This window comes from Nematocida parisii, assembly GCF_000250985.1.
Source record: "Nematocida parisii ERTm1 unplaced genomic scaffold supercont1.1, whole genome shotgun sequence".
Classification (NCBI taxonomy): Eukaryota; Fungi; Microsporidia; genus Nematocida; species Nematocida parisii.
This window is the reverse complement of record NW_013524646.1, coordinates 511,360-537,747: the sequence shown is the minus strand read 5'-3', so window position 1 is coordinate 537,747 and position 26,388 is coordinate 511,360. Positions and strand designations below refer to the sequence as shown.

The 26,388-nt window shown below is 40.9% G+C and overlaps 17 protein-coding genes and 1 non-coding gene across 18 annotated transcripts; 9 read left to right on the top strand and 9 right to left on the bottom strand.

Annotated features, from left to right (window-relative positions):
* Positions 1 to 308: 308 nt before the first annotated feature.
* NEPG_00361 (uracil-DNA glycosylase) lies at positions 309 to 992 on the bottom strand (the record flags this gene model as incomplete). Its single annotated transcript, XM_013202739.1, has 1 exon — positions 309 to 992. One exon carries the CDS (start codon positions 990 to 992, stop codon positions 309 to 311), a length of 684 nt encoding a protein of 227 aa, XP_013058193.1.
* On the top strand, positions 977 to 3,094 carry NEPG_00360 (uncharacterized protein; the record flags this gene model as incomplete). The annotated part of the gene is made up of 1 exon (XM_013202738.1): positions 977 to 3,094. One exon carries the CDS (start codon positions 977 to 979, stop codon positions 3,062 to 3,064), a length of 2,088 nt encoding a protein of 695 aa, XP_013058192.1. The 3' UTR covers positions 3,065 to 3,094.
* A 55-nt stretch (positions 3,095 to 3,149) lies between these two features.
* NEPG_00359 (uncharacterized protein) lies at positions 3,150 to 6,995 on the bottom strand (the record flags this gene model as incomplete). The annotated part of the gene is made up of 1 exon (XM_013202737.1): positions 3,150 to 6,995. One exon carries the CDS (start codon positions 6,993 to 6,995, stop codon positions 3,210 to 3,212), a length of 3,786 nt encoding a protein of 1,261 aa, XP_013058191.1. The 3' UTR covers positions 3,150 to 3,209.
* A 20-nt stretch (positions 6,996 to 7,015) lies between these two features.
* On the bottom strand, positions 7,016 to 8,245 carry NEPG_00358 (uncharacterized protein; the record flags this gene model as incomplete). The annotated part of the gene is made up of 1 exon (XM_013202736.1): positions 7,016 to 8,245. The coding sequence occupies one exon, from the start codon at positions 8,243 to 8,245 to the stop codon at positions 7,178 to 7,180; it is 1,068 nt and encodes a 355-aa protein (XP_013058190.1). The 3' UTR covers positions 7,016 to 7,177.
* On the top strand, positions 7,074 to 7,146 carry NEPG_02683. Its single transcript has one exon. It is a non-coding gene; the product is annotated as a tRNA-Met (tRNA).
* Positions 8,246 to 8,869: 624 nt separating the features above from the next.
* Positions 8,870 to 9,666, bottom strand: NEPG_00357 (uncharacterized protein; the record flags this gene model as incomplete). The annotated part of the gene is made up of 1 exon (XM_013202735.1): positions 8,870 to 9,666. The coding sequence occupies one exon, from the start codon at positions 9,664 to 9,666 to the stop codon at positions 8,902 to 8,904; it is 765 nt and encodes a 254-aa protein (XP_013058189.1). The 3' UTR covers positions 8,870 to 8,901.
* Positions 9,667 to 9,672: 6 nt separating this feature from the next.
* Positions 9,673 to 10,572, top strand: NEPG_00356 (uncharacterized protein; the record flags this gene model as incomplete). The annotated part of the gene is made up of 1 exon (XM_013202734.1): positions 9,673 to 10,572. One exon carries the CDS (start codon positions 9,673 to 9,675, stop codon positions 10,525 to 10,527), a length of 855 nt encoding a protein of 284 aa, XP_013058188.1. The 3' UTR covers positions 10,528 to 10,572.
* Positions 10,573 to 11,071: 499 nt separating this feature from the next.
* Positions 11,072 to 12,703, bottom strand: NEPG_00355 (uncharacterized protein; the record flags this gene model as incomplete). The annotated part of the gene is made up of 1 exon (XM_013202733.1): positions 11,072 to 12,703. One exon carries the CDS (start codon positions 12,701 to 12,703, stop codon positions 11,096 to 11,098), a length of 1,608 nt encoding a protein of 535 aa, XP_013058187.1. The 3' UTR covers positions 11,072 to 11,095.
* A 14-nt stretch (positions 12,704 to 12,717) lies between these two features.
* On the bottom strand, positions 12,718 to 14,286 carry NEPG_00354 (uncharacterized protein; the record flags this gene model as incomplete). Its single annotated transcript, XM_013202732.1, has 1 exon — positions 12,718 to 14,286. One exon carries the CDS (start codon positions 14,284 to 14,286, stop codon positions 12,796 to 12,798), a length of 1,491 nt encoding a protein of 496 aa, XP_013058186.1. The 3' UTR covers positions 12,718 to 12,795.
* A 544-nt stretch (positions 14,287 to 14,830) lies between these two features.
* Positions 14,831 to 15,271, top strand: NEPG_00353 (uncharacterized protein; the record flags this gene model as incomplete). Its single annotated transcript, XM_013202731.1, has 1 exon — positions 14,831 to 15,271. One exon carries the CDS (start codon positions 14,831 to 14,833, stop codon positions 15,269 to 15,271), a length of 441 nt encoding a protein of 146 aa, XP_013058185.1.
* Positions 14,928 to 16,771, bottom strand: NEPG_00352 (uncharacterized protein; the record flags this gene model as incomplete). Its single annotated transcript, XM_013202730.1, has 1 exon — positions 14,928 to 16,771. The coding sequence occupies one exon, from the start codon at positions 16,769 to 16,771 to the stop codon at positions 15,398 to 15,400; it is 1,374 nt and encodes a 457-aa protein (XP_013058184.1). The 3' UTR covers positions 14,928 to 15,397.
* Positions 16,772 to 16,934: 163 nt separating this feature from the next.
* On the top strand, positions 16,935 to 18,319 carry NEPG_00351 (tRNA-nucleotidyltransferase; the record flags this gene model as incomplete). The annotated part of the gene is made up of 1 exon (XM_013202729.1): positions 16,935 to 18,319. The coding sequence occupies one exon, from the start codon at positions 16,935 to 16,937 to the stop codon at positions 18,309 to 18,311; it is 1,377 nt and encodes a 458-aa protein (XP_013058183.1). The 3' UTR covers positions 18,312 to 18,319.
* An 89-nt stretch (positions 18,320 to 18,408) lies between these two features.
* Positions 18,409 to 18,723, top strand: NEPG_00350 (uncharacterized protein; the record flags this gene model as incomplete). Its single annotated transcript, XM_013202728.1, has 1 exon — positions 18,409 to 18,723. One exon carries the CDS (start codon positions 18,409 to 18,411, stop codon positions 18,721 to 18,723), a length of 315 nt encoding a protein of 104 aa, XP_013058182.1.
* Positions 18,724 to 18,756: 33 nt separating this feature from the next.
* On the bottom strand, positions 18,757 to 19,026 carry NEPG_00349 (uncharacterized protein; the record flags this gene model as incomplete). Its single annotated transcript, XM_013202727.1, has 1 exon — positions 18,757 to 19,026. The coding sequence occupies one exon, from the start codon at positions 19,024 to 19,026 to the stop codon at positions 18,757 to 18,759; it is 270 nt and encodes an 89-aa protein (XP_013058181.1).
* A 31-nt stretch (positions 19,027 to 19,057) lies between these two features.
* On the top strand, positions 19,058 to 21,694 carry NEPG_00348 (uncharacterized protein; the record flags this gene model as incomplete). Its single annotated transcript, XM_013202726.1, has 1 exon — positions 19,058 to 21,694. One exon carries the CDS (start codon positions 19,058 to 19,060, stop codon positions 21,659 to 21,661), a length of 2,604 nt encoding a protein of 867 aa, XP_013058180.1. The 3' UTR covers positions 21,662 to 21,694.
* A 156-nt stretch (positions 21,695 to 21,850) lies between these two features.
* NEPG_00347 (alanyl-tRNA synthetase) lies at positions 21,851 to 24,712 on the top strand (the record flags this gene model as incomplete). Its single annotated transcript, XM_013202725.1, has 1 exon — positions 21,851 to 24,712. The coding sequence occupies one exon, from the start codon at positions 21,851 to 21,853 to the stop codon at positions 24,692 to 24,694; it is 2,844 nt and encodes a 947-aa protein (XP_013058179.1). The 3' UTR covers positions 24,695 to 24,712.
* Positions 24,713 to 24,934: 222 nt separating this feature from the next.
* NEPG_00346 (uncharacterized protein) lies at positions 24,935 to 25,235 on the bottom strand (the record flags this gene model as incomplete). Its single annotated transcript, XM_013202724.1, has 1 exon — positions 24,935 to 25,235. The coding sequence occupies one exon, from the start codon at positions 25,233 to 25,235 to the stop codon at positions 24,948 to 24,950; it is 288 nt and encodes a 95-aa protein (XP_013058178.1). The 3' UTR covers positions 24,935 to 24,947.
* A 9-nt stretch (positions 25,236 to 25,244) lies between these two features.
* On the top strand, positions 25,245 to 26,343 carry NEPG_00345 (uncharacterized protein; the record flags this gene model as incomplete). Its single annotated transcript, XM_013202723.1, has 1 exon — positions 25,245 to 26,343. One exon carries the CDS (start codon positions 25,245 to 25,247, stop codon positions 26,322 to 26,324), a length of 1,080 nt encoding a protein of 359 aa, XP_013058177.1. The 3' UTR covers positions 26,325 to 26,343.
* Between the last annotated feature and the right edge of the window lie 45 nt (positions 26,344 to 26,388).

Below are 26,388 nucleotides of genomic sequence, written 5' to 3'. Positions count from 1 at the left end.
ATAATCAGTGCATCATAAATTATTACACATACAGTAATAAATACTATTAATTATACATACAGTAATAAATACTACTAATTATACTGCATTGTGTAAAATATTCAGTACTTATTTATTTATTTATTATACATACTGTAATAATTATTATTTATTATACTGCATTGTGTAAAATATTCAGTACGTGTAATAATTTATGACACATACTGTAATAAATATTACTTATATAATTAAATACACACGTATATTACTTAATATTTTTATTACTATATATGGTAGTATTAATTAATTACCGTATACAGTAATATTAATTACCATTTTATAGGATCCTTCCCACAGGACACTAAATAATCATTGGACTTCTTGAAATGGTCACACCCAAAGAACCCAGTCCGTGCACTAAATGGACTCGGATGAGGTGCACATAATATAAAGTGCCTGCCCCCATCAATTAATAACTTCTTCTTCTGGGCATCCTTCCCCCACAGCATAAATACGACACCCTCTGACGTATCATTAATTATCCTTATAATTTCATCGGTAAACCGTACCCAGCCGATCGAGGAGTGCGACCGTGGCTTATTCCGGGTCACAGTTAAGATCGTGTTAAGTAAAAGTACGCCCTGCTCAGCCCATTTAATAAGCGACCCTTTACTACACACAGAATTTACACCGATCGAATTGAATATCTCCTTCTTTATATTAGCCAGACTCGGAGGTACCCGGACCCCATCACCAACAGAGAATGATAAACCTTCTGCTTGATTATGTCCATGATAAGGATCCTGCCCTAATATGACCACTTTTATATCTGTACACTCCGTATACGTAAGACATCTTAATATATGCTCTGGCTTGGGATAGAATTGTACAGTGTGCAAGTGGTCTAAGATACGCTTAAAGTACTCCTTCGAAAATTCTTGGTTTATGTGGGTCATCCACCCAGGGAGGACTTCTTCATGCAATTTGCATATCGCACATGTACTGGTGCACATTTAATAGGGCCCCATTCAGAAAATTAAATTTATTTATGCAGGAGAGGGGCACGGGGCAGGTACCGGATGAGGAATCGGTCTCAATTCGTAAAGTATTACGTGAGAATAAAGCAGAGGAATGGACTGAATTATTAGAGGGTCATGGTGTATGCAGTGTAACTGATTTACGCCGGGTAAAGTATGCGGATCTTGTACAGTTCGGGATAAGTGAATTTGAGCCCAGGAAGAGGATATTTGAGGTTATTAAGCAATTAAACACGGAGTATCCGTATGATAAAGACAGGCGGGCATCACTCCATCAGAGAATGCAAGCACTCGCCAGGTCTAGTATAGGGTTTACGCATGTACACCCAGAGAGCAGTACGTATAATAATATGAATAGCGTACAGGACCAGGAGAGTATCCCCATAAATATAAGCAGTAAGGATGGGGTGAGTAGGGACACTTCATATGTAAAGTATTCAGGTGGTGTACAGGACACTTCTAAAGATGACAGTTTTACGTACTATACCTGTAATAACACGGGGAGGGACTCACTCGGTATAATTGACACACAGAGCACACCCACAGAAAGTGTCCACAGGAGGGATTCTATTATGAGGGAGGGGTACGCCATGAGAAGTACTTGGAAGAGGAAGAAGGATTTAGTTAATGAAATAATGAAAGAGGCAGAGGACAGTATAATATTAGAGGGTGATTCAATACAGGACAGTTCCACCGCAGGGAGTACGTCGGAGTATTCGTGCATATCTGACGTACACACAGAATCCGTCGAATTATCGGGGTGTAAGGATCCGTTAGAGGACAACAGGATAACTGTAATTGTAAGGAAGCGACCAATTAAACCGAATGGGAAGAGGGACACTGTAAGCATATCAGGAGCACAAGTCATCCTCACTGAGAGTAAGCAGAAAGTAGATCTAACCCCGTATATGGAACCACATACGTATACATTTGACAGGGCGTACGGTGAGTGTAATACGACCATGGATATATACAGGGAGTGTGTTAAGCAAATGGTGAACTATTCCATGGCCGGTGGTAGTTCTACGTGTATAGCGTACGGCCAGACAGGGAGTGGTAAGACGTACACCATGCTAAATGAGCATACGGGTATGATCGTACTGGCACTTAAGGATTTATTACGTGAGGGTGTCCGTGTGTCATTCTATGAGATATACTCTAATAGTATATACGACTTATTAGAGGACCGTAAGAAGATATTTGCACGGGAGAAGGACGGGGTTGTTTCTATTATGGGTGTAAAGGAGGTTTATGTGGGCAGTGTAACCGATGCTATATCATTAATAAAGCAGGGGTTACAGTGCAGGATGACTGGGAAGACAGGTGCAAATAATAATTCATCCCGATCGCATGCACTCGTTCGGGTTCGCACTGCACGTGGCATATTTACGTTTGTGGATTTAGCCGGGAGTGAGCGAGGGACTGAGCGCGGGATGGAGAGTCAGCAATCTTTAATAAAAAGGGAGGGTGCTGAGATTAATAAAAGCCTGCTGGCACTGAAGGAGTGCATACGTGCCATGGACAAGTCAGCTGTACACCTTCCATTTAGGCACAGTAAATTAACACAGGTTTTGAAGGAGTCGCTGGTCGGTGAGTCAAAGTGCTGCATAATTGCGACGATTTCTCCTGAGGAGGCATCGACTGAGCACTCGCTTAACACGCTAAGGTATGCGCACAGGATACGCGGTCTGGGGAGTAAAAAGAGGGAGGACAGTGCCGGGACAAGCCTACAAAGTACGGGGAGTATCCATAGACAGCATAAGCAGGCACTGTGCACAAACACTCCGAGTGCGTATACGGTGCATGTAAAGGGTGCACCTGTCCCGGGCACTGTGCTTAATGCGGTGCAGTCGACTCCTGTCCGGGAGAGGGTCGATCGGGAGAAGGTTTCTGTGTCTAAGCAGGGATCACCTGTGGCTCAGAGAGTACTTGTACAGCAGGCATTAGCATCAGTTGCCAGTAGAGTGGCCCGTGAGAGTGATCCTGAGACTCTTGAAGTATTAAAGGAGGCCCTGCTTGATATTGCGAAGTATCAGAAGATATCTTAAGCAGGGACAGCAAGCAGTTTAATAAATACATGAATATTGATAATAAGTCTTGGAGGGGTGTGCAGATATAATATACAAGTGAGATGTTCATTATTTATTACGTATTGTGCACTATTTATTATGGATAACCCGACATAACCCGGATTTATGTAGGTATCTGATAGAAGCACAGCTCTGTCTTTACCACATCCGCAGATGCCCGGCCCGTGTCAGCCACGATCCGATCCGACTGGACCGTGCACATGTTGAAGAATTCTTCCATAAGACCAGTCTGTAGGATTTCCTTCAGGGTGATGTCCTTCATCTCAGCCGATCGCTCAGTCACCCAGTGCGACCGTGGATTAGTCCCCAGGGTCATCCAGTGCGCTGACTCCACGGCATGCTGTAGGTCTAAAAGCGCAATGTACTTGGTCTGCACAACTGTTTTATGCGAGTACACATACCCATGCTTCGTATACAGCGCAGTCCTGTAGACACCCTTCTTCTCAATCAGGAACGACCCAGCAATATCATCAGGTAGCTTACACTCACCACGGGATATCAGCCGACTCCCATCCTGTGACAGAATATGCTGTGGTGAGTACGTGTATATACACACGGTCTTTAAGGAGTCGTATGAAATAAGGCTCAGTGCAGTATCATGCAGGGTCATCCCGATCCCTTTAAGGAGGTATACGCCACCACTGCTCTGTGATAGCATGTGCAGGAGTGGTGGATCGCTCTGATAAAACAGTAAGAAAGTCCCTTTATAAGCATCACCGCACACGATAATGTTCCGCATGACCATGCATGACGTAAGGAACACGTGTATGTCATGGAATGCGACTGCCCTGAGTCCCTCATTCCTGTCGAACATGTATATCATAAGCTTAGTACCAACGCACACTACAATATTCCCCTTTACGATATCACAGCATGTCGTGGCACCTTTTGTTTTCTCTGCTGCAAGTGCCTTTAACTTATGCCGTGTCTCGATCCTGTCCCTCTGCGGTACCACTGATGCAATTTCCAGGACGATCAGTCTGCCGCGTGCCATGAGGTCTTCATCCGTGATGTACGTAGTGCATACGATCACGAACTCAGAGAATCCTTCTGTGTTCTGCTTATCAGGGAGTGTTACGATCTTATGATACGCAATGTACTCATTGTTCTCCAGTCGGTACTCATCCACTGCCATAAGGACACCCTCTGTCCTACTGCACACTTTCATCTCCTCATGCGAGTATATCTTTAAGGAGTACGCCCTAGTCAGTGGATTAACAGATATTTTAGGGATAACAGGGGCAGGTACCAGTTCTGCATCTAATTCAGTTGTGGCCTGCACTGTAAATGGTATCATATCCTCCGTATACGGATTATTCTTATACGTAGCAGCAACAATCACTTTCTTAGCCTTAGAGTACGATATTTTCTCGCATATACTGTCCACCTTCGTCTTCCTGTACAGGACAGACTTATCGTACGAGTACACGGGAAGGTTCCCCTTGGCTATACTCCCCTTTGCCATAACAATAAATGAGCGTGTACTGTTGCTGTTCTCCGTTATTTCTTCAATTGAATCTATCCTTATGTTAGTCGTATGTATACAGTGCGTATACTCAGTGAATATAAGTATCCGTGTCTTATAATGACCAGGTATAAATACTAAATTATCGCACATACGGATACGGCCGAAGTTCTGTACATGCCCCGGATCCGATCGTTCATAATAAAATGCATTATTAGTGACCGGTTCCTTATAAAGGACTCGATCACGCACTGTGTACAGGATTATTTCATTATTCTTTGTCTGTACGAGCAAGTATATCTTAGAGAACTGCTCCATAACCAGGATGTTCAGGACTTTCTGTCTGTGCTTAGGGTTTACATCCACTGACTCTTTCTCCTCCCTGACGACTGAAGGGAACACCGAGAATATCTTACACTCTAAATAGACCGACTTATCCGGGATTGAGTACATGAGGAGACTTCCACCGTCCGTGCAGATGTACAGGACACTCGCATGCACAGAAATTGCACATGCCCCGGTTACGGATAATTTCAACTTTCTGCCTCCTGTGTACTGGTAGATTAACCCGGTCTCTGTGAGTACAAAGACTTTCTCAGTGGATGCGTACACTGCCTGGGTTATTCGCTCTGGGAGGGTGAACTCTTTCTTCTTCTTGAACTCTTTCGTTATGTAAACTATCTCGTGCGTGGTTACCTGGATGTATCCCGTGGTGGACATTAACGGCTTGAACAGGATGGTTTTATTATTGGATAATTCCGAGTCCACCTGGTTTATATCCGTGTCCCATTTAACGATCGTACTCTCCGCATGGTTTGTTACTAAGTATAACTGACTCGCTGTGTCCACCACGAACAGGTCGGAGTATCCGGTTATTTTAGCTGTCTGTGAGCACAGGATGTCCACTCCATCCTTGCACACTATAAGAAGCGGCTGGCCAAATGACCCTGCTGATATTAAGTACTTGTACGTCTTATTCATCAGAGGGAGTGGTTCTATGCTGAATATCTCACCCAGGGACGGGATCGTCTGTAGAATAACTATTTTATTGGTGATCGTGGCTTCTCTGATTATTTCACTCTTCTTTTCTGTTTCCCCTGCCATTTTGAACATGTTCTCGTACTCCCGTTCAAATTCTGATTCGTACTTCCTGTCCTTCTCGGGTTCTGGCGTACTCCGGGTGCTCCGATTGTGCTTTCTGTCCCGGACGGCAGTGCTCCTGGGGTGAGTGGCCGTACTTAATAAGTCCGACTCTTTCTCATCTGAGTCGGAGTGTGGTGGTGTCTGACTCGCCATCTCCGTGCTGCCCAGGAAAATATCTGCATACTCCTGCGTGGCAGTGCTTCTTTCAGGCTTTACTTGTTTCTCCTCTACCACGGCATCAGGCGTGAATGTCACCAGGAATAAGCCTTCTGCTGTACTTATGCATGCATGGTTCTTATACACAGCAGTAGAGTACGGCCGGTTGTACCCTATCGGAAGCTCTATTTTCTCTGCCACTACACTCGATATCCTTGAATTACCCCCAAGTATCGTAAACCGCAGGAATATCCCATCTGAGAACAGGAATACGTCCCTGTCCTTTACGATACACATCCCATTCTCAACCATAAAGTTCTGCTCCTTTAAGAACTTCTCCTCTATCCCAAGCACCTCAAATGACCAGAACTCATTAAACCGCACGCCGAGCATCTCCCACTGCGTATAAAACAAAGCACCGCACGCACCAAGCACCATAAATGCCATCTCATGCGTGGCTGCGAGCAAGTAGCACCCGTGTGGGACTGATTCCACCTCAAAGAAAAAGGAGAGTTCACTCTCCTCATTCAGAATGTACACAAGAATCCTCGACCGATCAGCGACCGTGTCCTCAAATAAAAAGCACAGTGTCGGTGAGGAGTACCCCCGTAGGAATATGGCATCTTTTATTGCACAGTGCCTTGGCCGAATATTCTGCATCTCAAACACCTTGCTCCTCCCGACTTCCTTTGATGAGAATATCGCAAAGTGCGTGTTCGAAATCTGCAGGAATGAGACCCCGTGCTCTTCATCCACTCGAATAAACGAGGTGTGCTTCTCAGACCCAGAGAAGAACCCGTACTGCTGCTTCTCATAAAATCGCAGTGCACGGCACACAAACTCATTCTGGTCCACATCAAAAATAACCGCGGACACCCTCGCATGCTCAAAATGCACGAGAACGGAATCTGCCTCCTCTCCCTGTGAAGGAATCCCTGCCAGCCCAAGAATGCACCCGAACACTCTTTTCTCTTTTATCTTCACAAGAACCCCTCCTGCAACCTCATATAAAATTATCCGGTCACACCCAGCAGAAATAACACACTCCCTCCCTTTAATAAACTCTCCCATTACAACGTGCTGATTAGCACTCCCCACATACCTCTCCAGTAAAAGATGGTTCATTCAAAATAAATTTATTCACAGTATATATGCTTTAATAGCTAATGCACTCCTTGTGTGATTGTTGTTCTCTAAGTGTGTGCGAGCTTGGCGCAGTCGGTAGCGCGTTAGTCTCATAATCTAAAGGCCATGGGTTCGAATCCCATAGTTCGCATTTTTAATCCATAAATACATACACGCACACCCTACACACGCAGTGGCACCCTCTCTATCCGATACTTCTCCAGCACGGTAATACTGCTCCACGCAGCCTTCCCTATAAGATTGAATATCTTATACATAAGATACCCAGCCAGTACCACAGAAACACAGAACATCCCCAGTACGACCGACCACCCAATCACGCCTATCTCCCCATGGCTAAGGAACACGATCAGGGCACCGCATACACAGACACCCCCACTGACCAGTACAGCAGACACTGCACTGTACTTGTACTTCATAAGGAATACCAGGGCGTACGCTGAAACAGGCACTATCCGTAGATACGGTGACGTGCCCGTAAGTAGCAGCCCAGATATAGCCACACGGTTCATGACACACAGGATATAAAGCAGTGACAGTACGCTATCACACGTCCTTCTACATATAAATAACCACGAGTTTATGCTCATGTACTGATAGGTCTTCAATACTTCTGATGCGATGTACCCTGCCTCTGTGCATGCACCCGTATATATAATACACTGCGTACTGATTAGTCCATCTATATACAGGGCACTAACCACGCACTGCACTAGAATGAGTGCAGTAACCACTGTGTGACTGATTACCCTGTGCTTTACATCTGGTGAGCACACTGTGTACACTATGCTTATAATAAGCGTATACAGCAGTACGTGCGGGATAAGTGTCAGTGTGAAGTAGGGGAGTACGTGTACACCCGCTAGTAGGATCATATACGGATAGAATACAGTGCATAATAAGAGCAGTGTAAGGGACACTATAAATACGCTCATGAACCGCTTTGTTATGATTAAGTCTATATAATCAGAGTACCTCTTCTCTGTTAATAGTGGCAGGATATTATCACCGAACATATTATAAAGGATCCTCTGCTTCTTGTTTGCCAGTATGCTGTACGCCATGTTTACTTCCTCAAATTTCCCTGGGACTGAAAAATGTGCATCTGGATGGGTCTTCTTTGCTGCTTTTTTATATGCCATTCTTACTTCTTCATTACTTGCTGTTTTGGATATTTCCAGTAGTGTGTAGAGACTGTCGCCATTTGTTTGTACTTCTGTTCTGTCCATAAAAAATTCTATTACATGGCTAGTATATAAACACAGAAAGAGTCTAGAATAAGAAATAGTAAGGGAAATAGAGCATAACCAGAATATGCAAATAAATGAATAAGTGAAGGAATAAGTAAGTGGATGAGTGAATGTGTGAATAAGTGGATGAGTGAAGGAATGAAGGAATAAGTGAAGGAATAGGTGGATGACTGAGTATGATAATATGACTGACTGGCTGAGTATGATAATATAAGTGACTAAGCAAATCAGAGACTGACTGTATAATAATATAAATGAATGACTAAGTGACTGACTAAGTGACTGACTAAGTGACCGACTGAATAATAATATGAATGAATAATAATATAAATGAATAAATAAATAACTGACTGAATGACTGTATAATACTAACTAATTGACTGACTGAATAATAATATAAGTGAATGACCGACTGTATAATAGGAATAAGTGAATGAGTATTATACTATGAATAAGCGAATGAATGAATGAATGATTGAATGACTGACTGGCTCTATAATATGACTGACTGTATAATATGACTGACTGGCTGTATAATATAAGTAAATAACTGACTGACTGACTGACTGTATAATAATATGACTGGCTGGCTGGCTGAGTAATACTATTTATTCATTAAGTATTTATTATATTTACTACTGAATCACCCTTATTATTAAGATATATCCTGTATGCCCGCGTATTATACTGCATGGAGTTGTTCCATAAATAGTTTCTGTATTATTCTGTATAAGTGCTGGCTTGTGTGATACTTCTACATTCTCAAATACTCTCTCTACGCATAAATTTGAAATACTCTCTGCCTTCTGGATAACCCGCTGGACTTGCTCTATGCACGGAATGAAGCAAGATATTTTACCTCCTGAGTGTAAAATACTTGCTGCTCCTGGGAGGACACTTTCTGGTTCTGGTACGTCTAAGAATATCCCACTGACTTTCTCTTTTTTATGCACTACAGTACTAATATACTCTTCTATTGTGCTGTGGTGTACCCTTACATTCACCATGCCTGCTGTGATTATATCACTCTGTGCTGCTGTGAACCTTTCATTATTGCACTCTACAGTATCTATAACCCCATGCATGAAATAATTACTCAGTGCGTATGTTAAACCAAGTGTGCCTGTCCCTGATTCTATAACACGTGAATTATTTGGTAGTGCCATGTGGTACAATATTGATGATGCATCTGATCTGTATATTATCTGAGTCCTTTTCTGGCTGGTTTTTATCCAACGGTCACAATTAATTTCTAATAAAACCCCTTTTTTATGAGTATTTCTGTGCGTGTCTCTTTTTTCTGTGCTGTATAATTCTGGTTCTTTGTTTTTTTCTTTTGTCTCTTTCTTATGAATGACTCTGCTTAAATTTCTGTTCAAGTATTCAATGTGCATGTGCATTTTTTTATGCAAGGGAATGAAAAAGAAAATCTGCTAAGAATATACTACCAGTCATTATTTCCTGTATACGATATTATGAGGTGGCTTCGGTATGTTAAAACCAGAGAATTCTCATTTACTCTGATGAATGAGATATACATACGGTACATAACAGTAAATACAGCAGAAGAATTGGGTATACGGCTGGTCACAGATACACCACAGAAATTAGACATAGGGGGTGTTTATGTGCATAAACCAGCTGCTGTTACAAGTAATAATGCGTGTATGATTAAAGAACTTGTTTTTGACATAGATCTGACCGATTACAGCAGGAAGTGTTGTACAGATAAGGATATGTGTGAGTTATGCTTTCCCTTGATAAAGTGTGCTGTGGAAGTACTTGAGAATATACTTAAGAATGTGTTTGGGTTTAAGCATATACTATTCGTGTTTTCTGGTGGGCGGGGTGTACACTGCTGGGTGAGTGATGCAGTTGCACTGACTCTCTCAGATAAAGACAGAGTTAATGTGACTGAGTATATTAACTCCATACAAAAAAGAGCACATCCTGGGATTGAAGAAATACTTAAAAAGTATCGGGATATCATGAGTATGGATAAGGATACATCTATTACTGACTTATATTCAGAACTATTCCCTAAATTAGATGTGAATGTGACCAAGCAGACTAAACACCTTCTTAAATCTCCATTCTGTATTCATCCTAGGTCTGGACGGGTGTGTATACCCATTGACATTACAGAAATTGATAAATTATCCTTAGAAAGTGTACCTACAGCAGAGAGTGTAGTAAGGAATAAGAGTCATTTAATGCCGTACATAAAATACTTCCAGAGTTACATATCACAAATACAGTGAAATATACAATTGGTATATTAAGGTATAATATAGTAATAAATTCGGGTTATAATGACTGACTAAGTGACTGACTTGTTCATGGAATGGATTGGATTCTGCCATCTTCATATTTTATATTGTGTAATAAGTCTTAGTATATGTGTAATAAGTTTTGGTGTATGTGTAATAAGTCTTAGTATATGTGTAATAAGTTTTGGTAATAATTAATTTTATGCATTATTTGCTGTTTGCCTGTGTACTGTGCAATAACTCACTTATACGAGTGGATATTTTATACACTTAAATTCATAAATCATCTGAATAACTAGTGTCTGCGTATTAATAAAATGCATAGTATTAATAAATAGTAACAGCACTACTCAAATAAACAATTTACTATTCATGAATTGATTATATTTGATGGTTTCCACGCGTTTTATCTCTTATTTATACAAATTATACTCAGAATTTATAAAAGTGTACATTTAATTTTCTAAAATTTAAATATTTTCTAAATGTACAAATATAAAATAATACAAAATAGTTAATATTTGTTATTTATTAGCTCTTAGCATATACACCTGGTCACTCAGAGGGTTGCTGATGTATTACCCGATGCAATGTTGGATATTATATCAAATAGAATATTCTTCCGGGTTTGGAAGTACTGGCCCTTCCCTGTGGACTCTTTAGCAAGCTTTTCTCCACTTTGCATGTGACCACTGTGCACTAGAATGTACGAGAGTTCAAGCAAAAAGGATCCAACTAAACTAGCTGTCTGCTCGTTTGTAGATGCCTGAGCATATATTTTCTCAACCCATTTTGAATCACTCTGTACTTTTGCAGCAACTGATTCAATTCCTTCTTTTATGTGCAAGTACTTCTGCAGAAGTGAATACGCACTGCTTAGTTTTACTTGTGATACAAAATACTTAACTGCTAAATATGCAAGAAGAATATTCTGCGGATTTGTTGCTATGGCTCTAGTAAAACAATATTCTGCACTTTCCTTCTTTCCTATTTTTTCGTATATTAAACCGCACCCGGCTATTCCACTGTAATTCTCTGATTTAATTTTCATTGATTCAATAAAGCACTTGAGACTCTCTGTAAGATTGCTGTTCATAAATTGCTCATGCCCTAATAAACATAAGACATAAGGATCCTTACTAATGGCCAAACTCCTCTCAAAACACTCTAGGGCTTTTTCAGTTTCTTTTTTCAAGCTGAAGTGATTCCCAAGGACAGCCCAGGAAATATTTGATGCAGGATTAACACCGAATATATCCCTGCTAAGAGAAGTAAGCAGACCTTTATCTCTATTATGCCATAAAATACTGGAGTAGTAGTGCATTGTATCAATGTAGTAAGAATCACGCACTCTGATGTACTCAAAGACAGTGCCTGCTTTCTGCATATATCCGCACTCAAATATATGCACAGCTACACTTGCTATGCTGTATATGGGCATCTGGTTAAACAGTGAAATATATGAAGAGACAGAAGAAAGAATCCCCATAGATATATTCTTTAACAGTGAGCACTCCTGTGCAATGTTTCTTATAATACATTCTGTGCTTTTACCTGTCTCCTTTTCTAGTCTTGCCATAATCTTCCTCTCAATTTTTGTACTTTCCTCTAACGAACTTTTTTTACTGTCTGTAGTCTCCTCATTCGACCGATTTTCATCTACTCTCTCCTGCCTTCTGGCCACTTTAGTACTCTCCTCTAGCATGGGCCTGTACACAGAGTATAAAAGACTCCCGGCTGCCGCTGATTCAACACATCTTTTTAGCCCCATATCTGGACACCCCGTCTCTGTCTCTGCTTCAGCCAGTAGAGCTAGCACAAATGTTCTGTCCATTTCTAAAACATACATATTCTCTAAAGGCGTGCACCTTCTTGAAGGCTCTCTCGTCTTTATCTTTTCTAGTAGCTCAACTGCTATGTACTTCACTTTCGTATGCTCCTTTAAGTGCCTGTGACAAAGTGCTTGGTAGTAAAGAGACGTACACGTGTCATCTTTGCATAAGTACTGAAGGGCCCTCCGGTACTCAGAATTGCGCATAAACAAATACCCCAACAGAAGAGGCCTGTCCTTTTGCTGGTCTATCGACAGACACTCTACTATATATACAGCGTCTTTAAACCTTTCATATTGTATACACTTACAAAGGAACTCTTCCACTCGATGCATAACAAAATAAAACTCTTTCATTCAATTTATTTGTGGGTATAAATAATGGATACTTAATAAGATATTTACTACCTTTTCTATAATAAACCAAGCTATTTGCTTGGTGTAAGTAATCCCTTGATATATTCGGTTGTTTCGGCTAGTACACTCTGCACCAGATACTCATCTTCAATCTCCTGCACTGCCCTGCCAATTATTTCATAAATAGGATTTCCTTCAGCAGACTCTCTGCTCTGAAGTACATTACCACAGTACACAAGAACAGAATTTGCCAAATCAAAAAATTCTCTGATTTTCAGCATATCAACGGATATTTCTGCTACAACAGAAATATTTTCATCTGTTAAAGAAGAAACAGAAATAAGCAACCGGTCTATTCTATGGAGATAATCCATTACACTGGTTATGGTTTCTACATTTTTTAAATCTATTGCAGCCAGTAGTGCTTTTCTGTACTGGAAAGTGCTCATGAAACGGCCAAACTTTCCTTTCTTATGGTCTGACTGCATGTGCACAGAAAGTGTGCGGGTTTCAGTTGTGTCTTGTTTATTGTATTCGCGTATGTTTTGTGGTCCGCTTTTTTGTATTACAGGCACTGGAGTGACTGGCTCTGGTGTCCATCTGTCTCTGTATACAAGAACATTTCCTGTAGTTGTGGATATAATATACTGTATTCCAGTGATGTGAGAGTCGTTGGATTTACTGAAGAGTGCATTGAATGCTTGGATAGATGATCCTGCGTATAATGAAGATACTTCTCTTAAAGTGTGTGTGGATACTCTCAGCCTTCCGTCTAGTGAGGATGTAATTAAATACTCCCCGTGCACTTCTGCCTTAGTAAATCCTTTAGAGTGCATGGAAGATGCTATTGTTATTGCTTTCTCTTCCATACAGTAAATATATCCCGTGCCGTTGCACAGACCAATGAATAACTGTGTTTCATTAATGAACTGCACTATACAAGACTTTTCCACGTATAAATCAGCCACTTCATTCACGGATATTTTCACTTTCTTTCTTCCTACAACACCAGAAGCACCAGTGTCAGATATCGCGTACTCATATATGTGTAATTCACCACTTGCTAATGATACAGCCATGTACTTGCCGTTTGAAGATATACTGTCTACATAGTCAGAGTACGTAAGTTCAGTTAGTCTGCTAGTATCGTATATACAGTACACGAACACTTTACACGACTCCCCTCCAGCGCACAGCACTTCACTCGATAGAAAACCCAGTGCACGCAAGGGAGCATTTCCCGTGTCTATAAAAGAAAGCCTGTTCCCATCATAGTCAACCAAACGTATTTTACCTTCTTTGTTGAATAATGCTATGATTGAATCGTTTGTTGCAATACGAGCATCTGTTCCAGATGAACGACTGAACACTTTTTCGCTGTTCTTCTCAGTATCAGTGTCCAGCGATTTCTTACATAAACTGTCGCGGTTTGAGTACACCGCAGTGTTCTGGTTTGTTAACACCACGGCATAACACCCAGAAATATTCCTCTCTACTTCTATTATAGTTCTTGTTTTTGGATGTTTCACTCCATAATTTTCAATACGAAACTCCTTTTCCATACGCTGTAAAAATTCTGCAGTCTACTAAAAACTTTTCCATCTTCACAGAGACACATTTACTGAGAAATTCTTAATTAGTGCAAGGCTTAACAGAATGACTATTATACAGATTTTATGCTAATCTCACCGTATACTAATTTCTGATAATTTACATAAATACCCAGAAATTGAATTTTACTTTAATGTGCTTAAAATACCTCTGAGCACCCAGAATATTATATTTATACAGAGTATACGCACATAAATTATATTCTACAGTTTCATACTCACAGGACTATTATTCGCAGTAAGAAACATAATAAATGAGAAAGTGAAAATATCCAGAAACACTCTAAAATTATAATAATAAGGCATAAGAAAGCAGTTACTATGCAAATATGTGATACAAAATGGATTTACTGATTTAAAGTACGCTCTATTTGTGTATTTTCATTAGTAATTATCATATATCCTGTTTTCGTACAAATGAATATTTATTTATTTGTACAGGATTAGCAACATGTTTTATTCTTTCTTATAAAGCCCTGGGAAGTGTATCATAATTATGTCATTCACGATTAGAAAACTTAAAAGAGAAGACTTAACAGAAGAATACTTCTCTCTTCTGTCCATACTCACTGAAGCACCATTCCCAGGGAAGGAGCAGGTTGATAAGATGTATGAACACATGCAGGCACATGAAGGGACATACAATGTGTTTGTTGTCTGCTCTCCTGAGGGAAAATTAGTAGGGTCCGGTACTCTGCTTATAGAGAAGAAGTTCATACGATCACTGGGGAGTGTAGGACATATAGAAGACATAGTTATTTCCAATGAGTGCCAGGGGATGGGACTCGGCCGTAAACTGATAACATTCCTTTCTGAGAAAGCTAAAACCAGTAACTGTTATAAAGTGATACTTGCATGCAGTGAAGAGAATCAGAAATTCTATGAGAAGTGCGGATTTGTTAAGAAAGAAGTTATGATGGCTTTGTACAACAGCTAAATTTAGTTTGGTTCCTTTGTGAGTGTACGCGTACACTCGCGTATTTTATTAAGCAATAAATGGGAGCTCAAAATATTTCATTCTGTGGCAGTTATTGTATATTTTATTTCAGTGTTCAGGTACGGGTTATATCTGCATAAAATCATCAAGTCGTCTTTTACTGTCTTCTAAATCATTCAGGTACCTCTGATAAAGTGGATCATTTGGAGTTTCTATTTTGGATATTTTCTTCTTTAAATCGGATATTCTCTCCTTTAGCTCCTCTTCAATCTTGGACTTTATTTTAGTCTTCTGGCTCTGGTCCGCTCTGGTTAAATGCGTGCTCTTTGCTAAAATACTTTCATTGTGCGCATTGGAGTGTGTGGAAGTCTGGGGGAATCTGCTTTTTAATAGTTTTATTGCTAGTCTTTGTTTGTTAATTATTGCATCTTTCTCTTCCCGGATCTTTTCTGACTCTTTGATTATTTCATGGTTCTCTTCTTTAAGGTGCTCTAGCTCTTTAGTAAGTGCATTTAACTGGTTACTGATGTGCTGCTTGTCCTTTTGTGTTTTCTCATGAGTCTCCTTCTCTTTCTGTATTCTCTCTCTGAAGAATCCTTCTATCGCCTGTAATGAACTGGTTAGTTTCACAGTCTCCCCTGCAGATATTTCCTTGTGCAGTTGCTCAATCGCATCTGGCATGTCTAAAAGAAGAAGAATTCGAGTTATCTGGATAGATGCACAAGTGGCAAGTCTTGCAAGTGAGGCTTCAACCCCTGCACACGCAGTGAAGGAAGACTTAATTTCAGATATTTCCTTTTTTCGAATCTTCAACCGTGCACGATAACTTGCAAGTTGTTCCTTTGCCTCTTTCAGTGCACTCTCTGCTGATTCTGCCCGGGTCCTTTGATACGCTATCTCTGCTGCACTGCTCATTTTTTCATTCTGTGTTTTCTGGATGCTCACCTCTTCTTTAAGTGCCTGCCTGCTTAGAGCTGCATGCATTTCTGCCTTTTCCACAGAATTCAGTGCATTAATAAGCGTATTCTCAGCAGGCACTCTTTCCTCTCGCATGGCATTCACTGCAGAAATATTCTTTGATAAATTATACTCATTATCTTCTTCTGGTGTATATTCTGGCTCGTCCTTTCCATATATTATTTGCTTAAGCTTCTTCAACCAGCCAACTTCTTCTTTTTCCTCCTGTATTATAATACTATCCAGACCAGGCTTCCTTTCTATCATACTCGGTTCTTCACCATGCCTTTCTATTATGTAGTGCAAATTATCTATCTTTCTGCATACTTCTGTGAAAGCTTTTGTCACATGATGGATCAACTCTCCATCGGCAATGGATTTTGGCTGTATATAATCACTCCTTCTTATAAAGGACTGCTCAATTGTTTGGTTCTCCTTAATTATATCATTATCCTGAAGAAGACTGCTGATTGACCCTGTAGCCATGTCTGTCAAGTTGCTTCTATACGAAACTTGCGAATTCTGCTGGGTGGAGGGATCCATAAATATATTATACGGAAATTAAAATACGAAATTATATTTGAAATAATTCTTTGGCAAATTATTAAATGGACCGGTTGTATCAGACGGCTTAAACCGGCCAGGGGTGGTTTCTGTATACTTAGTGCACTATTAGATATTTAACGCAATTATCTTTTATTTTTTCATGTTGCGTATAACACCCATAGAAGAAAAGCTATTTACAGAGTTATTAGAGTACAATGATAAAATAGGTCTAGATATGACATTCAGAGTGGCAGGTGGCTGGGTTAGAGACAGGTTAATGGGTATCCCGTGTGATGATATAGACATAGCCATAGACAGAAGCAGTGGTGCCGTATTTACAGCAGGGTTTATTACGCACTTACACGGGAAGTCTGAAGAAGTACGTGGGTACCACGTGATTGAGTGCAACCATGAAAAGTCAAAGCATTTAGAGACAGCCAGTCTACGGTACATGGACTTATCCATAGATTTTGTGGCTTTAAGAACCGAGGAGTACACAGACACAAGAATTCCCACAGTCCGCACGGGCACACCTCAAGAAGATGCTAATAGAAGAGACATCACAATAAATGCACTTTTCTATAACATAAACACAAGAACCATTGAAGATTATACAGAAAGAGGTCTACCAGATATAAAAAACAAAAAGATCAGAACTCCCCTGGATCCGATGGAGACTTTTTTAGACGATCCCCTCCGGATACTTCGAGTCCTAAGATTCGCATCCAGACTGTCCTTTGAAATAGTACCTGAAATACTTAGTGTACTAAATAAACCATCACTCCATGATAAGTTAAACAGAGTTGTATCCAAGGAACGAGTAGGGTGTGAAATAAAGAAGACCCTCTCACACACAGGGTACATTACAGCCATAAAAACAATGGCACAGTACAGGATCGTACACGCCTTATTCCCAGATGTAAATTTATCATTTGAAGATGTCTGTGCATTCACGGACACTCTGAGTGTATTACAGGGTATCACAGACCATCCATGCACAGCCATTCCATCAGAAGAGGTTTACATATTAAGAATATTTATACTCCTTCAAAATAATTTACACATAAAAAAGGGGAAGGGCACATTAACAGAATACGTTATAAAAGAATTATTAAAGTGGACTAAAATTGAAAGGGAGAAGATCGTACAGATAGAAAGGAGTCTATTAAAAATAGATGGACTCATGGGGATAACTTGTCCAGAGAATGACTGGCTAGTTAGGGTATCAAGAGAATTAGGACCACACATAGAGCACTCATTCACATTATACGATATCATACAGAAATTAAAAAAACAAGAAAAAATTAACGTACTTTCCGTATATAGTAAGATACTTTCTAACGGTTATAAAAATATATATTTAGAAAAGGGACCAGTTGAGTGTTCAGTTATATTAGAAGCACTAAACATAAAAAAGCAAGATGTATCCAAGTACATGGAGAGATCCACACAATTATCAATTATACATCAGACCAAGGACACGGAATATATACTTACTCTACTAAAGAAGGAATTCTCCATACCACAGGATACATAAATAAAATACAAAACTTATTACACACATAGTCATATATGTTACTTATTACACACATAACTATATATTATGCTACTTATTACACACATACTCATATATTATGTTACTTATCCATTTATTATTACACACATACTCATATATTATGTTATTTATCCATTTATTATTACACATATACTCATATATTATGTTATTTATTACACACATAACTATCCATTTATTAGTACACACATACTCATATATTATGCTACTTAGTACACACATAACTATATATTATGTTACTTATCCATTTATTATTACACATATACTCATATATTATGCTACTCATATATTATGCTACTTATTACATACATATTCATATATTATGCTACTCATATATTATGTTACTTATTACACACATACTTATATATTATGTTAGTCATATATTATGTTATTTATTACACATAGTGCATTAAGTATTCTTAATCTGCCTGTTCATAACTTTCTGTACAATGTCTTTTAAAATATTTCTGTCTTCTGAATATTCATTCCTTGCCACTGAAATAATATGCTGGCAAATTAAATATTCACTGCAAGTGCACCCGGCAGTGCTCCCATCAACCAAAACATATTCACCATTGACGTAAAAGTAATCAATCCCGTGCTGTGTGATTCTCTTAGTCTGTAGAATATCCTCAGCACCAGAAGTCCCGTATGAAATAAGACTAATCTCATGAGACATAAATTAACAACGGAAATGAAAATTTTTATTAATGAGTAGACCAGCAGAGGAGCAGTCTGATAGAATGACGAATATATTAGAAGAAAGAATAAAGAGTGCACTGGAAAAGAAAGGAAAAGAAGCCACACCACAAGAGATGTGGCTGGCTTCATTTGATTTATTAAAGGAGACAGTTGAGACAATGGGTGCGTATACAGAGGAGTGTCTGAAGATATCCTGTAAGTATGCGCCAGAACAATTAGGGGACTTAGCAAACCCAGTGAGGGTGTGTCTTAATAAGATATCTCACTCTACGAATGGGAACAGTTGGAGTGACAAGGGGTTCTTTACACTTATGCTTAAGGCCGTATGTACACCTGAGGCGTACACTGACCAGAGCATTATAGATAATATAATTGTTCTGTGTACTGTAAAGTCACCTAAGATCAGGAAGAGAGCTATTCCTGTCCTACGCCGGATAATTATACACGAAGAAAGCAGTGGTACCACAGGAGGGAGTATTACATTCTCTAAGCTAGTGATGACAGTAGAAGCACTATCAGAAGTTAATTTAGAGCACTCAGGCAGGGTTATTTCCATACTGAACCAGTTCATGCGGGAGATTACTAAATACGGAATGGCTGAGAGTATGCTAAATATCGCAGTAAAACTACAGAGGGAGAGTAAGTCCGTGAGCGTACAGGCAATTACATTTGCAGAAGCAATTTTAAAGAGTACCCCACAGGAATTATTAAGTACACACTTAGAGGTTGTAGAGGATGCACTATCAAAAGGATCTGATAAAGAAGATGAAATATGCATTCTTATAAATTACGTATCTGGTGTGATGAGGGCCAGTGCGGGCGTGTCCCTTCAGATGGGATGTGAATTTATTGTATCAGAGACCTCTGCAGTAGAAGAAGGCATTAAAGAAATCATAAAGGAGCACATATCAAAGAATAAGAAAATCACACAGGCGGTGTACGAGTCACTGCACAATTTATTATTATCACTTAAGGGACGAGTATCTCTGTTCACTAAGCTTATAGTTGTACTAGCACAGTACTGCTATAATGAAGAGGATGTAAGGATGAACAAAAGCATAGAATTAATTATAGGGAATATAGGCGTGGACAGGTTCATGTGGAGTGTTAAGGAGAGAGAGTTCTTCTACTGGCTGCCCATGATAAAGTCAGCAGTGCACTCATCGGATATTGAAGTGTTTATACGCAGGTTTATGCCTGAGATAGAGGTAGAGAAGAGGAATGAGGACAGTACGCAGTATGAAGCACTTTGGTCATGCTTCCCTTCATTCTGTCGGGGCATGAAGGATTCAAATGGAGTGTTTTCTCATTTTGTACGGCAATTACCCTTCTTCCTGTCGAATAATTCAGTAACTGGATATATCGCACAGGGTATAACAATCCTTATAGAAGAAGCACACAGGCATATCGGTGCTGACCCAGAAACAACCACCCTTAAGACAAATATTCTGAAGACGTTCTCTATTGCGGTCGACTTATTCGAGCGACTCGTGCTTAAGTTCAAGCAGACACAGGCAGAGAATGAGAGAGACGCACTCCGGTCATTCACAAAGGTTTTAGACAGTGCATGGCAGAGGAAGTACTATGCGAATATCATAGATACGGCATTCGTATTCTCAGGAGAGTTCTTCACGGGGGAGTTAAAGCCTGAAATAAACAGGAAGGAGAATGACGTGCCTGCACCAGAGAAAGTATTCATTGAGAATGCACCCCTCCTGGAAATCGTAGCGCATCAGTACGTTAAAGACACCAAGTTCACTGAAGGTGTGCTCAGATACGTCATATCCACACACTTACGGACACAGAAGATGGGGTATAAAGTACTGCTGGCACTCGTACAAGGTGGATTCTGCCCCAGGTCACTGTGCGACTTCTTCTTAGACCAGCGAACAGATGACGTCTTATTCCAGTGCAGTAGGCATTTACGACTCTCTGTTATATACGAAATACTCAAGAGGCATAACATAACAGAAGGTGTGCCTCTGTGCAGACTCGTATTCGAAATGGCCAGAGCCGTCCGGACAGAAGGTGGCCGTAACAGGAGTGTATCATTTGACATAATAAATGAAATGGCAGCCACGTACTCACCAGGCGTACTTGATGAAGTAGCTAAAATGATCATGGCAGGTATCCCCGGTAAGCCAGTTGATTACCAAGCAGGTGCAGTGGCCATCCTCTCCTCGCTCTTCTACCAGGGAAGGGAGAAGGTTTCTATTGAAGTGGTTGAAATGGCCATGGGCATAATTGAAGATCTCTCAGCAGAGAATAAGTATGCTGTAGGGAAGGCTTCAATCGGGTTCTTATCCATTGTACTTATAGAGATGGACCAGATAAATAAGTACTTAACAAGAGCACTCGTCTGCCTGGACAGGATCATCTTCCACTTTAAGCTGAAATTAAGTGAGAACCTGAAATTAATCTTAAGAAAGATTGTCGAGAAGAAGGGGCCTTCTGTCTTAACACCACCACAGACTGAGTTAATAAAGCAGCGGTCCTCAGCGTATAAGCAAGAAGAGGAGCAAAGAATTGTCGTGGATGGAGACGGTAAAATGCGAATAAAAGACCAGAAATTCATTAAGAACAACAGACAAAAAAGAGTAAAGCGGTCTTAATAAGTGCAGTTACAGAATAAATAAACAAACAGAAATAATTCAAAATTCAAAATAACGGAAATTGCCATTTTTAACGGAAAATAACGGAAATTGCCATTTTTAGCAGTTGTGCATTTTTGTATTCAGTGGCGTATGCCCACCGCATGCGATTTTTATTTTTATAGCAGCTGAATATTTTTTATTTTTCAGATGTGGACTGCAGCTAGGCTAAGAAGTGCATTTATTGAGTATTTTGAGAAGGAGGGGCATACGCACTGGAGATCTTCATCAGTGAGCCCAGATGACCCGACACTTCTGTTCACGAACAGTGGGATGGTCCAGTTTAAGAAGAAGTTCTTAGACCTGGCCATTACTGGCACGCCGTATGGAGAGCTAAGAAGAGCGTGCAACTACCAAAAGTGTATTAGAGCAGGTGGTAAGCATAATGATTTAGATGATGTAGGGAAGGACACGTACCACCACACATTCTTTGAAATGCTTGGGAATTGGAGTTTTGGAGACTACTTCAAGAAAGAAGCCATTCATTTCGGGTGGGTATTCCTGACTGAAGTGCTTAGACTGGACAAGGATAGAATATATGTGAGCTACTTCCACGGGGACCCATCACAGAACTTACCGTGTGATACGGAGACACAGAATCTGTGGAGGCAGTACTTGCCAGACTCAAGGATACTTGGATTTGGTGCTAAAGAGAACTTCTGGGAGATGGGTCCTGTCGGACCGTGTGGACCGTGCTCAGAGATTCATTACGACCGAGTCGGTGGACGGGATGCATCCGGGATAGTTAATCAAGATGATCCAGACGTGCTTGAAATATGGAATATTGTATTCATTCAGTACAACAGAGAGGAGACCGGACTGGCAGCACTCCCAAAGAAGCACATTGATACGGGCATGGGATTAGAGCGTGTACTAAGCATACTACAGGGAGAGAAGAGTAATTACAACACGGATTTATTCATGCCTCTGTTCAGGACAATTCAGAGAGTGCTGGGTGTAGAGGAGTACACCGGCATACTCACGGATAAGAAAGATATTGCGTACAGAGTGATTGCTGACCACAGTAGGACATTAACTGTATCACTAATGGATAATGTCATGCCAAGTAATGATGGGAAGGGGTACACCATCAGGAAAATACTCAGAAGAGCACTTGGGTTCCAGTACTTGCACTTGAAGAAGTCTCCTGGGCTACTGCCCCTTCTTGTAGAGCAAGTCTTCAATGAGTTCAGCCAGATATATCAGACAGAGCAGCCGCTTGATGCGATCGTACAGGTTGTGAGGGAAGAAGAGGCACAGTTCACAAAAACCCTTGGGAAAGGATTATCAATCCTCATGGAAATGCTTGCAGATGCAAAGAAAGCAGGCGGGAGAAGGATCCTTCCAGGGAGTTCTGCATTTGTGCTTTATGACAGGTACGGGTTCCCTATTGACTTAACCATGGCCGTAGCAGAACAAGAAGGAGTGGCCGTGGATAGTGCCGGGTTTAAAGAAGCCCAGGCAGCAGCTAAAGCCCTGTCAAAGAATAACCAGAAGACCAGTGAAGGTTTACACCTGACAGTGCACGACCTCGATGCACTTGACAGAAACCAGAACAAACAGCCGACTGTGGATAAGTACAAGTACAGTAACGAGCCAATACTTGCCAGTGCAGTGGCGATTAAGCACTCAGGAGAGATAATCGACTTTACAGTGCAGTCAGTGCACACGCATAAATCAGAAGATGTATGCGGTATAATCCTTGACCAGACATCTTTCTACAGTGAGTCCGGTGGACAAGAAGGCGATAAAGGCACCATCCTGTTCACTGAACCCACAGACTCAGACAGTGCCGATATAATCAAGAAACTCTCACAGCTAAGCATACGCACAGCACACACTCAGAAAGGAGCGGGCGTACACGGCGTATTCACTGTCCAGGACACTAAGAAATACGGGAGGTACGTCATGCACATGGGCAGGCTTGAAGGGTCTACCACACAGAATGCCGTGTGCATGGTAGACACGGAGAGAAGGGAAAGACTCGCACGTGCACACACTGCGACACACCTTCTGAACTACGCACTGTCCCAAGTACTGCGTAAGACGGGTGCTGATGAAATAAAGCAGTGCGGCAGTTTAGTCAGTGAAGATTTACTCCGATTCGATTTTCACTACGGCAGTCCCCTCACCAAAGCAGAAGTATCTGCCGTGGAGGGCATAATCAATGAAATAGTAGAAGGGAAAGAGGGCGTATCCGTTGAGTTCATGCCGTATGCTGAAGCAATTAAAATCAAAGGCATCCGGCACATGAAAGATGAAGAGTACCCAGAAACCGTGCGTGTAGTGAGTGTACGCAATACGTCCAGTAAGTCCACCAGAACCAGCACGCCAATTACATCAGCTGAACTCTGTGGGGGTACGCACGTAATAAACACGGGAGATATACGGAGAGTGCGTATAATAGGCGAATCAAGCATATCCAGAGGAGTCAGAAGGATCAGTGCCCTGTGCTCTGAGAAAGCAATTTCAGCAGAGAGTACAGCGAATAAGATCCGATCAACAAGGATAACCCCAGAATCAGCCCAGGGGATAAGGGAAGCCGTGGATGAAGCAGTAATCCCGTTAATTGAATCAAGCCAAATACGCGATGCCCTAGAAGACTTCCAGAAACAGCAAATAAAAGACAGGAAGAAACACTTTGACAGTGAATGCGCCCTGTTAAGGGAGTCCTTAAAGGACACCTCCGATCCCGTGCTTTTCGTATGCAAGCCCTTTGAAGGGACACCCGTCCAGCAAGTGAATAAACTCGTGGCAGGAATGGTCCAAGTACTTGAAAAACAGGCCAGGGAAGGGGTAATCCTATACGCAGCACAGGATGAGACTGTCATAAACGGGTCCTTACACGAGGGCGTGGAACGAGTTAAGTCCGCATTCAGTAACTGCCCCATAAACAAAATGAAAATTGGTGGAAAGTCTCCCCGTGTGATGGGCGTACTCACAGCCGATTTAAGCCTGGTTGAATCTACGATTAAATCCCTGATTTTTAAATAAATTTATAAAGTCTCCCCAATAAAAAATACAAAAATAATTTATGTACTGGTTTATAAAATTAAAGAATATTCAAATATACTGCAAGAGCGTATGCAGGAGTGTACAGTATGAATAAAACCAGGCCAAGCCGGTTTAGTGCATAATTAAACACGGCCATAATTTCATAATGTATTACTGTAGTATACTAATAGCATAACTAATTATAATTTATTACACAGTGCATAATAAATTATGCACACTCAGCATATGTCAATTAGTCCTTGGCATGGCACCCATCAGGAGAGTCACCGCACTGAGAATTAACCGTAAGTGCCACGCATACACCCCTGGCCCCAATAAACCCGTATACGCACAGTAATGTATATATAATACACACAGCCACATAATTACACAAATCACCAGAAACAGGCATAACCCGGAATGAGTCAAGCACTGAAATAATCATCCATGCACCCCCCGTGAACACCAGGCATAACCCGAAATATTCAGCATAACCCTTTTCAAAGAGTCCCGTAAGCGGAACTTCCTTGGATTTTTTCATGGTAAAAAAATGCATTTGTGTATTATAGGGGCAGGCCCAGCAGCTGCCTACTTCATCAGGGAGTGCATGGCCAGGTGCAGCAGAACCACTTTCGATATTTTTGAGATATCCCGGGAGACACTCGGAAATTTAAGGAAAGGAGTCGCACCCGACCAAGTCCGCATAAGAAAGACAATCCCTGGGTTAGAGCGAGTATTCACAGACAGTAGAATAAACCTAATTAAAGGAGCAGACATAACCCGGATAATGAAAGTATCTGAGATAGAGAAGAAGTACGATGCAGTGATTATTGCGACGGGTGCTGAGCCCAGGAGAGTGTCGGACATTCCCGGGTGCGAGCACGTGCTTAGTGCCAGTGATATACTGGGGAGTATATCAGCGAACGAGAAAGTTCTAGCGAGTGGGACGGTCGCTGTGATTGGGAATGGGAATGTGTCACTGGACATTGCACGGGTACTTTTACACGGCCGGGATATGGGCCATCCTTCATTATCAGAAGTATCTGTGGCCTCTGTTGATTTAATAGGGAGGAGTTCTCCTGAACAGTCTAAATTTACAAATCCTGTACTATCAAAATTTTTATCATATCCCGTTATGGTAATTATAACGGAAAAAGTAAAAAACTGGATTAAAAAAACAATCACCCCAGAACAATCACGCGCACTAAAAAGGAAAGCACTTCTTCTGTCGAGTAATCAAGCACCTGCGCGTAAATCAGCCAAGTTTATTTTCAATGAAGTCCCAGTGAGTGTAGAGAGGTATGCGCCAGACGGGTCGAATAAGCCCGGTGTATGGCCGAATAACCCGAATGTACATAATGTAACTAATAGTGCCGTGAAGTATAAGCTAACCACAAGGGACCGTATTACTGGAGTGGAAGCAGTCCGTGTATACGACAGGATAATTTCAGCCATTGGGTACGCCCCAATAAACACGGATATTTCAGGTATGTTAAGGGACATATCCATTCCCGTATACAGGATAGGGTGGGCACGTACGGGTGGGACGGGTACACTCGCAGATGCGTACACCACGGCAATTAACGCTGTAAGTAAAATACTTCCGTATAATACGGGTGGACTAGAATAAATTCGGGTTAGATCGGGTTATTACTACTATTGAAAATTCTTCATATAAATTAACTGTACGCATA